Source organism: Sarcophilus harrisii, chromosome 2, assembly GCF_902635505.1.
Source record: "Sarcophilus harrisii chromosome 2, mSarHar1.11, whole genome shotgun sequence".
Lineage (NCBI taxonomy): Eukaryota > Metazoa > Chordata > Mammalia > Dasyuromorphia > Dasyuridae > Sarcophilus > Sarcophilus harrisii.
Genome location: NC_045427.1, coordinates 143,131,389 through 143,147,971, shown reverse-complemented (window position 1 = coordinate 143,147,971; position 16,583 = coordinate 143,131,389). Strand labels below are relative to the sequence as shown.

Below are 16,583 nucleotides of genomic sequence, written 5' to 3'. Positions count from 1 at the left end.
TCTTCGTGAGACATTTTGGGGATTTTCTTGGCAAAAATACTGGAGTAATTTGCCATTTTCTTTTCCAGCTTATTTTACATTAACAGCTCACAGAACTAAGGCGAACAGGACTAAATGGATTACCCAGTCATATAGCTAATAAATTCTGAGACTGGAGTTGAACTCAATGAAAATGAATCTTCCTGATTCTAAGCCCAGTGCTCTATCCATTAAGCTACCTAGCTCGAGTCAGGTTGACCAGAGCTCTGATTGATTCTCAGACACTACTTTCTTACTTTGTGACCCAAGGGAAATCATTTAACCTGTTTGCCTTAGTCCCATGGAGAAGAAAATGGCAAACCACTCCAGAATTTTTGCAAAGAAAACCCCATGGGCAGCATTAGCATGCTATGGATCTTGGGGTCATGAGGAGTTGGTTATAACTAAACAATAAATGTCATGAAACCCCAGAGAAGAGAGTATCCAGGCAGCAAGAGGGGTCAGCAGTCATATTTAGCAGATAGGTCAAGAATGATGAAGACTGAACCCCCTCCCCCTCCCCCGAGCAGATTTAGCAATTAAGAGATCATTGAGAACTTTGGAGAGGGGAATAGCAATTGAATGATATGTTTGGAAATCAGATTTAATAGAGTAGAAGAATGAATGTATGAACAGGAAATAGAGGAAGAAAGTGTGGATAATTTTTTAAAAGGATTTGGATAAGAAAAGGAGGAGAAATAGAATAGTTTGAGGGAATACTAGAATTAAATGAGAATTCCTTAAAGATGGAAAACTTGGGCACATTTGATGGCAAGAAGAAGGAACTAAAATATTCATAGCAGCACTTTTTGTGATAGCAAGCCCTGGAAGGAAAATAGATGTTCATAATTTAAGGAAAAGCTATACAGACTATGTTATATGAATGTCACAGAATTTCATTTTACTAAGAGGAATTCAGAGAAACAGGACTATTTGTATGAACTGAGGGAGAGTGAATTAAGTAGAATCAAAACAGTATCTATGATGTCAATACATACAATGATTGTAACAATGTTAATGAAAAGAGCATTAAAATGAAGCCCAATGCCGAGTAATTGTTCAATCAGTAATGACTCTAGTGAACAAATAATGAAGGATATCTCCCTCTCATAGAAGAAAAAAGGGGAATTTTTAGGGCATCCAGCAATCATCATATTGGGTATCTTGCTTAACTTTGTTTCTTTGTTATAAAGTAAGGTTCAATTCCAAAGACACTATGGCAATTTTGATTTGAGCATGATTTTAAAAACAAAAGGCATTAATAAAAATAATTTAATTAAAACTAAATTAATGGATTCCTCTGTGTGTATAAGTTTTTATTCTCATTCTCTGTCCCAACAGCACAGAATTAAGGTAACAAACTATTGGCTTTATGTAGTAATTAATAAGCATATAATTGATACTATATTCAAAATCTGAATGCATCATCATAGGAAACATCAGCAAGATGACAATTAAACAAATACTTCTATTAATAATCAGATAATCCTCAGAATAATATAAACCCCACTTTCCTCAAACAAAATGCTTTGTGATATACGTTGAACCAGATATTCCCTGGCAACCAAGTGAAGGAATGATTAGATAACTGTTAGGATTGATATCTGGTATACTTAGAAAATAGGCAAAATAAACTCCTTTTGTTATTCAAGGCAAATCCAATATACTTGTATTGGAAAGTGCTATTCACATCTAGAGAGAGAACTATGGATGGGGATCAAAGCATAGTATTTTCACCTTTTGGGGAGTTCGTTGTTTGTTTGCTAGTGTTTTTTTCTATCATGTTTTTCTTTTTGATCTGTTTTTTTTTTTTTTTGTACAGCATGACAAATATGAAAATACTTTTAGAAATACAGAAATATGTTTCTTTTTGCACATGTTTGACCTATATCAGATTGCTTACTGTTTTGAGGGGAGGAGGAGGAGGAGGAGAAAGAAAGAAAAATTTGGAACACAAGGTTTTCCAAAAGTGATTATTGAAAACCATCTTTGCATGTATTTGGAAAAATAAAATACTGTTAAAATAATAAATTTCTCATAGCTGTCAATTAAAATCTATAAAATGAAGCATTTGTATTAGATTGGCTTTGTGGTTTCTAGTATCTCCAAATTTTATCATTTCAGAAAATAGTTTATTTCAGAATTTTGCCAGAACTTCAGAAACCTGCATTCTGCTTTATTGTAACATAGAACTTTGTACTGTCCAAATTTAAAAGCCAAGAAAATGTGCACTGTGATAATATTCAAGATTTTCAAGTAGCTGACTTATAACAAATAGTGGAAAACCACTGCCTTATTTCCAAGTGTCGATTAAAATATTTTCTTTTTAATATCAACTCCATGGAAAGTTCACTCATTTTCAATAAAAAGATCTTTTGATCCTTATGGAGCTTACCACATTCTGCAAAATAAGTTACCATATTTTACCATGGCAAGGTAAGACTTATTATCAAGGTTGAAGTCCGAAACTAGGAGGGAGTTAGAGTGGCCTTTGAAATAGCTGCTAAAAGGACCAGGAGATCATTATATACTTCAACAACAATACTAGATGATGACCAGTCCTGATGGATCAGGCCATCCTCAGCAACGAGATCAACCAAATCATTTCTAATGGAGCAGTAATGAACTGAACTGGCTATACCCAGAAAAAGAACTCTGGGAGATGACTAAAAACCATTACATTGAATTCCCAGTCCCTATATTTATGCACACCTGCATCTTTGATTTCCTTCACAAGCTAATTGTACAATAATTCAGAGTCTGATTCTTTTTGTACAGCAAAATAATGTTGTGGTCATGTATACTTATTGTGTATCTAAGTTATATTTTAATATATTTAACATCTACTGGTCATCCTGCCATTTAGGGGAGGGGGTGGGGGGGTGAGGTGAAAAATTGGAACAAGAGGTTTGGCAATTGTTAATGCTGTAAAGTTACCCATGTATATATATCCTGTAAATTAAAGGCTATTAAATTTAAAAAAAAAAAAAAAAAAAATGAAATAGCTGCTAAAAATCTCTATAGGAATGCTATGCATTTTTCTCTTGACCTCTCACTCTGACCCATATTTACTGCATTTATAGTGAGTTTAGTTATCAGGTTTCCCAGCCCACTTCTAATCAGAAACTGTGGGAGGTAAGGGGAGTAAGCCTATAAGAAACTCATAGAAACTCAAGAATGATGGCATTCAGTGACCAATGTTCTGATAGAATACAAATTATTCCCAGTCAGAAACTATGTTCTCTAGGCCTTTACATACCTAGACTGGAGTAAGCACTTGATCCCTGATCATTGAAATTGATAAAGATCTTAAATTATTCCCCCAAAGTGACTCATCTTCTGAGAAAAACACAACTTATAACCTACTTAACAGAATGATTTAGGACAGAGTTTAATTTTTTTCTTTTTTACTATTTGTTCTTTGAGGGCAATGGGGTACAATAATGTATAGTTAGTTAGTGATGGAACTATCTTGTTCTTTACAAGAGATATGTGATCTTAGTCATGTTATTTGTTTTGCTTTTTAAAAATAAATGCCTTTTGCAAAATGGACAATTTTGACTACATTAAATTAAACAGGTTTTGCACATGCAAAACTAACAGAAACAAGATGCAAGTACAAAGTTGGGGAAAAATCTTTCTAATAGGGGTTTCATTTCTAAAATATATAAAAAACTGTGTCAAATTTATAAGAATATGGAGAGAAAAACTGGGGAAATTTTAAGATATATAAATTTTAAAAATCAATTAAAATTTTAAAGAAGGAAAAGCATAAGCTACCTTGCTTCAATTTTCACAGATATTCCCTTTCCTAAATTTTCTGATATATTTTCTATTTATACTCTATAAAAAAGTTTCATGGGCAATATCAACAGTCTATCAAGTCACCAGCAGCAGCAGGAAGGCCAGACCATTTGTGTATCCCAGAAAGGATATAAAGGCAATTCAAGACAGTTTGCAAAAAAGTCTTGGGAAACTGTCACGAATTTCAGACATTACACAATGGCTCAAAGTGTAAAAGTCACAAGGCAATAGAACTGTTTTCTCAATTTCATTGTGTCTAAGCCATGTGGAGCTGAAAAGGGGAAATGAAAATGTATTCTTGTGTTTTAAGGAAAAGCATGAATCATTTAATATAACCAAATATCTTCAAATGTTTTGTTCTCCATATTGAAAAATATTTTGGAGATAACAAATAAATGGAATAAGCATAAATGTGCTAATAATAAATAATAACAGTAAACAAATAATGTGAAAATGGTTGGATGGTCATTATCCTGCATTTTCAAAGAGGACCAAAACGACATCACTATAATAGAGTCAAATTACAGTATGTCTTATGGTTGCTGATTAGACCAATACAAACACAGAACTCTCTATCACAGGTCAGGTATAAATAATCCTTGTGAACATCTGGGGTAGTTTTTGCACAACAATTTGTCACCTATCACTTGCTTTTTGTTTTCTTTCTCATTTTTTTCATTTTTGATCTGATTTTTTTGTACAGCATGATAAATGTAGAAATATGTATAGAAGAATTACACATGTTTAACATATATTGGATTACTTGCTGTCTAGGGCAGAGGGTGAGGGGAAAGGAGAGAGAAAAAAATTGGAATACAAGGTTTTACAAGAGTGAATGTTGAAAACTATCTTTGCATGTATTTTGAAAATAAAATACTATTATTAAAAAAAATTTGCCACCTATCTTTTTATGAAGGTTTGCTATTTTGGTGGCTGGGTCTGAGACTTTAGTTCACAGCTTGTTGCATAAATTTGAAGCCTTACCACATATTGCCTACTTTGAGAAAAATCCAAGGTCCTATCAGGGATTAAAATAGTCCATACCACTGCCAAACCAGGAGGATAAAGACACTCACTTCCCTTAAAGTACTATGTGCCGAACAACTTATTTTCTCTTTCTCATAAGCTCACAATAGTACCTTAGCCATATGCTTTATCTTATTTGATCCTCACAGTTATTCTGTAAGGAATTTCACAGGTAATATTATTCTCATTTCACAGGTAAGAAAATTAATTTATAATTATGTTAATAACTAACATCTATATATTACTTTAAGGTTTGCTAAGTATCTTACAAATATTATCTCATTTTATTCTCACAGCTATAGGATGGAAGTATTGCTACTATCCCCATTTTATAGAGGAGTTACATGACTTGTCAAGGGTCACCTAGCTGATATACATCACAAACAGGATTTGAACTCAGGTCTTCCTGCCTCCAAATCTAGTATTCTATTCATTGCACCAACTACCTGCCTAACTATGATAATCTGTGTTTATATAACACTTTTAAGATTTAAAGCACATTATATACATTATCTTTTTGATAATGAGCCTCACAAGAACTTTGGAAGTCAAGGAATCAAAGTAATATTATCTGTATCTTACAGATAAAGAAATTTGAGGCCCAGAGGCTTCAACTCAGTTATTTGTGTCATACCACAAGAAGTTTTGTAGTGGAGTTGGAACAAACTAATAACCTTCCATGACATTGTTCTCTAATGTTGAGAATGTTGCCATATATGTATGTCCATAAAATGTATATATTTTAAAGTTTACAAAGTGATTTATATATGTTTGAGTAAAATAAAATATTAATAATTACTGTGGAGGCAGCTAGATGGTACAGTGGATAGAATACTAGATTTGGAGTCAGGAAGACATGAGTTCAAATCCAACTTCTGATGTGTACTAGCTATGTGACCCTTGATAAGTCATGGAACTCAAAACGTGTGACCCTGGGAAGTCACAACCCCAATTACCTACCCTCCCAAATTATTTTTAAATTATAGTGCATACACATGCATTTTTTATTTCCTTCACAAACTAATTGTACAATATTTCAGAGTCTGATTCTTTTTGTACAGCAAAATAACGTTTTGGTCATGTATACTTATTGTGTATCTAATTTATATTTTAATGTATTTAACATCTACTGGTCATCCTGTCATCTGGGGGAGGGGGTGGGGGGTTAAGAGGTGAAAAATTGGAACAAGAGGTTTGGCAATTGTTAATGCTGTAAAGTTACCCATGCATATATCCTGTAAATAAAAGGCTATTAAATAAATAAATAAATTATAGTGCATAAAAGTTAAAAGCATCCTCCAAATGTAAGCAGCAATTATTGTCCATGTATTTTTTAGAAGGAAACTGCAGAAAGCTTATTCATTCTTTATATGACTCTTCACTGGGTAATTGCAGTAGACTCCTAATCAATCGGTTTCCCTTTTTTCCAGACCCCTCTCTCCCATCCATATATACACTAGCAGACAAATTGATATTCCTGAAACACACATTAGATCATGTTGAGTTCTAATATTATCACTCCAATAAAAAAGCCTCAGAGGTTTTTATTACTCCTAGGACAAACTACTGAATCCTGGCATTTATAGGTCTAATGTGACTCCCATTTATTCTCCAGCTTTATTTTATGTCACTCCCCTTCAAAAGATAGGCACTTAATATTTGCTGAGAGTAAGAGAGATTGAAGACAATAACCCAAGACTATTTACAGACAGAAAATGATCAAGAAGCTGCTTAACTGCAGCTATCATGAGGAAACTAAAAGAGCAAGTCAAAAGAGCACATTGGAGTTTATTTTTCTAATTGAGACTTACAGATGACTCCACACCCTGCCATGTGTACGATATCATATAGCCCATGAGTTCACCATCCTGGCGCTTAAGTGGAGGTTTTTTCCATCTTACTTCTAAATTATTACTGGATATATTCAGAAATACTGTAACATTCAGAGGTGATGCTGACGGAGCTGTAAAAGAAACAAACAAACAAACAAAAAATAAAGTATTAAAAAGAAACTTGGTCACTGAGAGCCAATCAACAGGTATTTATTAAGTACCTACCATGTGCACACATTATGCTAAATCCTGAGTCACAGAATCACAAATCAAGAGGGCTCAGAGGACAATTAGTATAATTCCCTCATTTAACAGACTCAGAGAAGTCAATGCAAATAGTAAGCCTCAGAGGCAAAACCTGAAGGGAAGCTCTCCTCCTCCAGAGCCAATTTCACTTTACCATAGAAAGAAAAAAGTGTCAGTCTCTGATCTTACATTTTGTCAAGAGGAGCAACATTTACTTGTAAAGTATAGCTTCAATAACTGCTACTAAACAGACTATGCATATGCTTACTGCAGTTTTATGAGGTAATATGTCTTAGAGGAGAGACAATTTAACTATCATGTCTGGAGAAAGACTTGTTTGAGATCCAAAAGGACTAAGAAAACTTCTTTTCTGAAGAATTGAGTAAAGTAATTGTCAACCAGAAAAAATTTGAAGAGATATAACTCTTATGAGATAACAGAGATAACTGATTCCATGAAGAGGATCAGGCGCCTGAGTGAGCTGAATGACTCCAAAGACTAGTGATGGAAAATCTTACAAAAATGAATTGTGAAAACTATCTTTCTATGTAAGTGGAAAAAAATACTATTAAGTGAATCCATAAGAAGATAAAAGAAAAAAAGATATATGGATTAAAATAACAAAAAAATCAATACCATGTATTTCATTTAAAAATTAAAAATTAGCCCTGTAGTCAGGAAGATATGAGTTCAAATTTGATCTCAGACACTTGACACTTCCTAGCTGTATGACCCTGAGCAGGTCACTTGACCCCAACTGCCTCCACAAAAAAAATAAAATAAAATAAAAATTATTATTTAACTAATCATTATTTAACTTAATTATAATTTAATTATCAATTCATAATTATTAACAGTAATAATTTAATTATTTTGATTAGCTATTATTTAATTATTTGAATTATTTTTAGGTTTTATTTTTAATTAAAAGGTCTTTCACACAGGGAATTGTTGAAAAGAGAACTAAATTAATATGCAGAGTAGAAATAAGCAAACTGTGGCATATTACCAATGATAACCAGAGTATCAGAAATAGGAGAAAAGAAATGATCAAAAACATGTTTGACTAGAACAGGAAGTCAATGTTTACATAATGAGGCTAATGAAGCATGAGGATCTTTCTCAGAATAAAATATCTAAGACACAAAATAAAGTACATAGGATTACACAAGAAACCAATTGTCTTGAGATTCAGTTAAGTGTGGCTAAGTGTCACAGTGAATAGAGCACTGGTCTTGGAGAAATGCGAAACTGAGTTCAAATATGATCCCAGGCACTTACTAGCTGTATGATCCTGGCCAAGTCACTTAATTCCAACTACATTTTTAAAAATACAATTTTTTTTTTATAAAACAATTTCACAGACCCATGTGAAACATGTGAACATGTGTGTTCAAGAACACATGTTGTAGAAGAAAACTTGAACCTAGTTTTTCTGGCTAACGAGAAGCATTATATCACTATTCCATACTGACTCTATAATTTAGTAGCTCTATTCTCTTCTATTTTAGATCTGTTCTTCTAAGTCTTCTCCCTGAATTGAAAGTGACTGATGGAGTTAAGCAAGTTTTATCATGTAACCAATAAAGAAATATTCAGGAGCAGATGTACAAGTTGTCATTAGAAATTGTAATGATTGTGGAAGAAAGATGCTTGGTCATAAAACAAGAGTGAATGAAAACCAAAGAGTATGGGTATTTTGCAAGAGATCTGGAAGCTCCTGAACAGTGGACAGACTTCCTGAGATAGACTTCCAAGAGTATCATAGGATTGTCAGGCACAGAATGGGTACAATATTTACAAGTGGACAGAGTACCCCCATTGATGTTATCATAAGCATCAAAATATTGAATTATTATAATTCTATCAGTCTTCCAATATTCTCTTTAGTGTGGCTCAGTTGTTATACTATTTAGTGCTCTTGGTTTATAAATAATTTTACTTTTATTTTTAAATTACAAATAGTCTCTTTCTAACACATGTTGTTTACAAGCCTCGTTTACAGGGATTCTTAAGTGTCTAAAGGGTTCCCTCACATCTATTCAAACACTGGGCACGTGTAAGAACCTCATGTCAGCAAAATCCTTAAGCAAAGATAACATTTTTGGCTGAAACTTTTTAAAGCACTAATTAATCTTGGGAAAATCTCAGGAATTTGGGGGGGGGGGAAATGAATGGTTATCAATCATTATAATGTGTTTTATATATGAAGATTTTTTTGATATATGAAGTGAAGATTCTAATCTAATGCATTTCTGTAGTGGAAATAAGGATTATATGTTCTTACATTCATAATGTATATATAGGGAGAGTAAGAGAATGAATTGGAAAAACTTGCTCTGTGAAAAGCAGCATGGTATAGTGAATAGGGACTGGCCTTGGAACCAGAAAGACCTGTGCCTCTGACACATACTTGCTGAGTGACCACAGGCCAGTTGTTTAACATTTTGGTTTCTTGGCAACTTTTGGGAATTACAGGTTATAGATGAGCAGCCATTTGGTGATGAACTGAGAATTCTATGCATCAATAATAGCTCAGTTCTTCATCCCATCAACAAAATAAGCCATTTGATATGTGATTTTTTTTGTACAAACTTCAGTTTCCCCATATATGAAATTCAAAACGCTGGGTCACACTTCCCCATCGATACATGTAGTGTTTATGGAGAAGAATGGGTACAAATTTACAGAAACCTACCAGAGAAGCCCATGAAATAAGGAAACCTATGTGCCTGGGGCAAATCATAGGTTTGAATTTTAGACTTTAATGTCGACATTTTAAAAAACAGTCTGTAGGACTTGAAGCTGATTCTCTGTTAGCTGGTTCTCTTCTAATCCTTAGCACTTTTTTTTGCACTAATAAAGGAGTTTTGAGCTCTTTTTACTCAAAGCCACTATTAGCAAGGAGCTGAGGAAAGTGTTATGCTCTTTCAGAGACAAAGCTATTGCCTTATTCTGGAGAAATGCTAAGCTCATCAGATCTGCAAATAACAAACAACACTAAGGAATAGACTGGTTGCTCATCAGTATAACTGGGAAGTTTCTTTCAACATGGGGAATTTTCCACCCTGATGATATCACAAAAACAGACCAAGAGAAAAAAATGGTTCTGTGACCACACATTATAAACTCTCTTCCAAATTAGATGTTTTTTTTTTTTTTTATGCATACTACTGTTGATAATAGGGTTAAAGTAAGTTAATGTAGCAGATTCAGCATAAATCCATTCCTATTCACAGAAAATCAAATCAAAAGTGCATTCCTCACCTATGGTGCATTAATAATGAAATTTTTGTACAAGAATTTCATTACACACCAAAAATACTATAGTGCAAAAAAACCCAAAGCCTAAATCCTTAGTGAATATAGTATCCTCCACACCATCTCCACACCTCCAAAAGAAAAGACTAAAAGATTTACTTTCAAATTAAATCGTTATTAATGCTATTCTGTATAACTGTCAGCTAGGTCGGTTTTTTTATATCCATTATTAATTACCTCCTTCAGTTGTACTGCCCAGAATCCAAGAGCTCACTTGAGACCAGCCTACTTCATTCATGCAGGAAATACCAATGCTATAATTAGTCAAAGCTTGCAGGTGCTGAATTTGATATAGATGAGGTGATGCAGATGTATTGAAGATCATGACTGATGCATTAGTCAATGGACCGACTTCCTTGACCTAAAACAAAAACAAAAATTTGGATTAACATTAATTAGAAAGTTATCTGAAATTTTATCTTTGATGAGCTATGTTAATAAAGTTGCCACGTATTTCCCTTCCTCTCCTCTGTTTTCCTTTAGAGAACACATGTTACCTCTATGAACATGAGTCATTCACACTGGCTGAATTGGTCTGATACCTAGAAGGGAAATGCTTTCTATGTGCTCTGACAGTGATAGATTACAAGGAAAGGAAGGCAGCTGAAATGACAGTTGTGACGCATGGAAAAATGAGTGGGATGTTTCTCCTCCTCTTCTCATTCATGCTCTCATTATTTTACTATGTTGACAGACATGACCCTCACATTCAATGGAACAGGACTTTGGAGTTGGTTGTTATTTTTTATTTATTTTGCACAATACTCCTGTATGGAAGTTTTTAAAGAACAGAAACAAAACTTTGCCCAGGATGGACAGGAATTGATGGGATGAAATTTGCAGTGAAGGAGGGAACTCCCAGAGCTATATTCTGTATGTATATTCTGTATGTAAGTAATACAGTCCCATCACATGCAAGAAAGCCATTACTTATTGACAGAACAAGAGGGATATTAAACCAGTAAAAGAAGGAATGAAAACAAAAAGTGATAGAAGAAGAATATGTTGCTGAACAAGAGGCAGTCCCACACAGTGTGGAGAAAGACTGTTCAAGTTCTTCCTTGACACATACTGGCTGTCTGATTAGACAGGTCACTTTATAAGCATTGTAATTTATAAAGCAGTTGAAAATTTGTATTGGTAGAAGATATTCTCTAAGGAAGATAGGAAATGGATTATCGCTTTACTTTACAGGTGAGGAAACTGAGGTGAAGAAAGAACAAACAATATGTTCAAGGTCACCTGCTTAGAAAATAGTTGAGCCCAAGCATTTTAACTGTCATACTGGTGCCCTTTCTAAGATTTCATTTCTGTGGATTTTTTTTAGGTTAGGACAGCTAAATAGAACTGAAGTCAAAGAGAGATAGGGAGGTTTTATACATGCATGTAAATAAATAAGAATATTAATATATTATTTATAATATATAACCATGTATATAAAATTAATAAGAAATATTTAAACACATTTGACTCAGCAATACCCCTACTAAAACTATACACTAAAGAGATCAATTAAAGAGGAAAAGAACTTGTTCTCCTATTAGGAATTAGCTAAAGAAATTATGAAATTATATAAATATAATGGAACATTGTGTCAAAAATGATAGAATGGTAGTTTCAAAGGAAAATGGGAACGCCTATGGAAAGTGATGCAGAGGAAAATAATTTTTATGTTGTAGCTATTTGATTATTAAGTTGTGTCTGACTATTTTATCTACGGATTTTGGTTTGGGGTTTTTTGTTTTGTTTTGGGGTTTTTTTTTTTTTGCCAAAGAAAAGGGAGTGGATTACCATTTCCTTTTTCCAGTTGATTAAGGCAAGCAGAAGCTAAATGAGGTACCCAGAGTCACATAGCAAGTAAGTGTCTGAGGCCAGAATTGAACTCAAATTATCTTGACTCCAAGCCTAACACTTTCTTCACTGAGTCACCTAGTTTCCTTCTAACTTGTAAATTAAAAACATTGTAAAGAAAAAGTTTTGAAAAACTTAAAAAAATTTTATCATTGTAATGACCAATTAGGATTCCAGAGGATGGATGATGATGCATGTTACCCACCTATTGATAGGTGGACAAAGCCAATACAGGAACTTTTTCTTGTCTATTCATATATTACAAGGACTTTGTTTTTATTTTTATTTTCCATTGTGGGTGCAGAAGGGTCTTGGAAGATGAGGCAAGTCAGGGATAGGGTAGCAAAAAGAAATAAAGAAAAGGGGATCATCGAAGCACATTTTTAAAAAATATATATCAAAGAGAACTTGAGAGGCCAGAAAAATAAAAAAAAAAAACAAAGACGACAGTTTTGAATGTAACATGCTGAATTTATTATATAGTTAAAAGCAAAAGCAAGTAGAATATGATGTAATACTGAGGTTCATGATGATGCTCTTCTTCTGTTATACTGTCTATACTGAAATTTCTATTTTATTTGATATCTATTAAGTTTATAATAAAATGAAAATGTTAATTTAAAAAGAAAATTTTTTAAAAATCACTAAATTCAGAGTGCAGGACTTGGAGCTAGGAATATGAGGGTTCAAATCCTGCCCTAGATATTAACTATAGGACCCACAAGTCATCTCTCCTTTCTGCACGTCACTTTCCTCAATTGCCTTCATGGTTCTTAAAGCGCTAAAGCTATGATCCTGTGATCCTATGACTATTGTTGATCCAGGAAAAGAGATGAAGCACACTTTCCATCTCTCAGCGAGAGAGAGACGACATATGAGAAATATTGCTAAAGCAGTCAGTCACAATCATGTATTGATTAGATTTTGCCTCTTTTTCTTTATTACAAAGATTGGTTCAGTAAAAGTGGAGGAAATTGTACCAGAAAAGTACTGCAGTATAAAAAGACATTAAGACTTTTTAAAAAAACGAATAGCAAAAATTTTAATCCACTAAAGACTAATTTCAATAATCCCAGAACCCAACACCAAAAACTGGGCATGAATATTAACTTCTCCCTCCAGATTTCCAAATGACCCAGGTAGTGTAGTGACCTAGAATAAGCTGATCGTGTCTTTGATGAACTTCTCTACAACTTGATATAAACAAAACTTAATAAAGATGATTCAGTGATGCTCTGACTTCTAGGATAAAATACAAACTCATCTATTTGGCATTCTTTAAAAGACTATAATTTGTCCCCAAATTATCTTCCCAGGCTGATTATACATTAATCTTCTTCATGGATTCAATGTGCCCATGAAACCATCCTACTTCTTGTTAACATGTCTCTGTCTAGCCCTCATACCTAGAATGCTCTTTTTCCTCATATTCATGTCTAGGAATACTCAGCTCCCTCAAAGCTCAGTTCAATGAGCATCTCCAGTCAGAGACTTTTTCTGATTCCCCATTTGTTAGTGCCCTCTCCATTTACTCTGTTTTTACTTTTTATCTTTTTTAATTTTCTTACCTGCGCTTATGTTATAATCTGTTTCCCATGTTTACCTCACATAAACTCTAAGATCTTTAAGAACAGAGACTGTTTTGTCTTTGCATCTGACTCTTCAGCACCTAGAACAATGCCTGAGTTTAATCAGAGTTTAATAAATGCTTACCTGATTATTGAACAAGTTATTACTTTTCTAGTATTTTCAATGTTATTTACTATTACTTCCCAGACTTATAGACCTGTGACAAAGTCATCTAGGTACATCTAAGGACATCTAGATAGCTCAGTGGATAGAGCACCAGCCCAATCAGGAAGACAGCAGCCCAGAGTCAGCAGTTCACATCTGGGCTCAGACAGATTGTTGTGAGATTCTGGGCAAGTCACTTAGCTCTGATTGCCTTATTTTTTAAAAAGTACTGGATTCCTGAAAGACACCAAAAATATCTTACAGACATGGAAGGTCTTCTAGATGATTAATTAGATGATTAAATAACATCTAGTCCAATCCTCTCATTTCAAAGATAAGAAAACTGAGACCCAGAAAAATAAGTGCCTTGACCAATGTTGCCTAGGCAGCAAATAACAACCCCAATTGGGCAGCCAGGTGCTTCAGTGGATTGACTGCTGGGTTCAGAATCAGGAAAAATGAGTTCAGATCTAGCCACAGGCACTTACTATTGGTGTGGCCCTGAGCAAGTCACTCTTTGTTTGCCTTGGTCTCCTCCTCCATAAAATGAGGACAATAATAGCACCCAGCTCCTAGGCCGGTTGTGGAGATCAAATGAGATGATTGTAAGGTCCTTGGCACAGTGCCTGGCACAAAGTAAGTGTGATATAAATGTGACATTATTAATCAGGCTCTGAATTCAGGTCCCTGGCTGAAAATCCAGCATTCTTTTCTCTATATCATTTCTTCCTTCTACTTCTCTGTTCTTTCCCAGAGTAACCCCCTAAATCACAGCTACGACTAGGAATTTACACGCCAGGAATAGGTTGTACAAAGTAGGATTTCTCGTAAGGACCTCGTTGTAAAGAGTCAGAAACATGTAGCTAGGAAGGCTGTCACATGAAAGGGAGCAAGATAAAGAAGGGGAGATGGTGTGCCCCATGTTGGCTTCCTACTTTCTTAATTCATGCCAAGGAACAGTTGTGTTGTACTATGTTTCTTTGCTGTTGAAAGACTGTGATTGCTGGCAGTGCACTCTAAATTCTATACCCTGGGGCAAAGCTCCAATCACCTTGCCCTAGTTATGTATGACTTTTCCCTGAACAAAGTATTTCACTGGAAATCACATCTCAATTTGCTACTAAGGTCCTCATGGGCTCTCAGATGTCAAAGGTCCTTACTGATACCAACTCTGCAGCATGTCCTATTGTCCAGCTTTTACGTGGTAATAATATGCCATAATAATCCAGGGGGATTTTAAAGTCACGTAACCTATTCCTCTTAATCATAGAGTATAAAATATTGTTATTCTTACTTTAGAATATCTAAATCCAGGGCAACAGCTGTGAATACACATGTTTGGAATTCCAAATGCCCTATGTATTAATAAGGGAAAAACATTCAGAGCTGAGCCTTTCAGGAGAGGAAAGAGTAAAGTCACCTCTCGTGGCTGGTGGTGTTTACGAGCTTTGGGTTTCACCCTATGACTCATGTTCACATCAGATTAGACAAAGCTGCCAAAACTTCATCAGTTCATAATGAAAAGCCACTGGAAGGAGGCATAAGAAATCACGTGCACTTGTCCCGTGGGAATTCCTGGCACTTGCCAGGAATTACATTTTGTTTTAGGGCTTTAAAGGCTGTACCTACTTCCTGGTGACCAAGTATCAAAATCTAAATCAAAGGAAATTTCTTTGTCCCCCACCTCCCACCCTCATTTCCTGAGCTGCTTTTTTAGACACAATTTTTGGGCAGAGGGAGGGTTCTGGAGAACATGTGAAATAGGTATTAAACGCATGATTATATTTCATAGATGAGAAAACAGTTCAAAAGAGTTAAATAACTTGCAAGTTTATCACACAAGCTATTATCAGAAGTGAAATTAATTTCTAATTTCAGGCTTCTAGTACAACACAGCTTCCCATCAAGTTCCCAATTTGCAAATTATCTCCCCCACAATAGAACTTTAATTTTTTTTAGTGCATTTGATTTCTTGCCTTTTATCCCTGTACCCAGTTATTCATTCATTCTAGTCAGATTAGAATAATAAGGATTAGGAACCTAGTCTTTCATGTCTAAAAAATACTAAACCCTTGTTATAAAAGAGACTTAGATTCTTATTATTAGGCATGCTGTAGAGTTTGTTTTTTTTTTTAAGAAGAAACTTATTTATTTATAAAATGAGAAAGTGAACTTTTCCCAAATTCCCAAATTCATAAGTTTAGTAAGTATGATGATATCATTTTATTAAAGCATAAATAGTGCTTTCAGCTCCTGGAGAAAAGTTCAACATATACATAAGGTAAAGCTAGGAAGAAATTGCTGGAAGTCTGTACAAGGCAAATTCCTACCATTTAATAGTATTTAACAGGTTTAAAAACTAAATACTCCGACAGTTAGGAAAAGATATTTCACCAAGTAAAAGAACTACAGCCTATCTTTCCAGAATTATTTCATATCACTCTCTTTCATGCACTCAAAATATTAGCCAAAAGTTGTCACTAAAACTTTGTACTCCAATTCCCAGTTCCATGATTTGCAAGGGTTATCTTCCAAATCTAGATTATCCTCCCCTTTTACCTTTTAAAATGCTAATATCTTATGTCACCTTTATGGAAAATCTCTCTGTATCCTCTCAGTTGTTAGCATTCAAGTTCTTTCCCAAAACTATTCCACAAATGTAAATATAAAGACATACAGATCCCACATTAATATATACATATATGGTGGTTGTCCTTTGTTCTTGAAGAGGACCAAAATGATATCCCAGTG

The 16,583-nt window shown here is 34.3% G+C and overlaps 1 protein-coding gene across 2 annotated transcripts in view; it reads right to left on the bottom strand.

Moving 5' to 3' along the window:
* MERTK (MER proto-oncogene, tyrosine kinase) overlaps positions 1–16,583 on the bottom strand; it is a 115,633-nt gene that overhangs the window by 37,837 nt on the left and 61,213 nt on the right. For both annotated transcript variants that reach the window (XM_031950994.1, XM_031950996.1), the window contains exons 7-8: positions 10,425–10,608; positions 6,660–6,811 (exon numbers count right to left, since the gene is read on the bottom strand). In XM_031950994.1, coding sequence (XP_031806854.1) covers positions 6,660–6,811; positions 10,425–10,608 — 336 coding nt within the window. The remainder of the gene's footprint in view (positions 1–6,659; positions 6,812–10,424; positions 10,609–16,583) is intronic.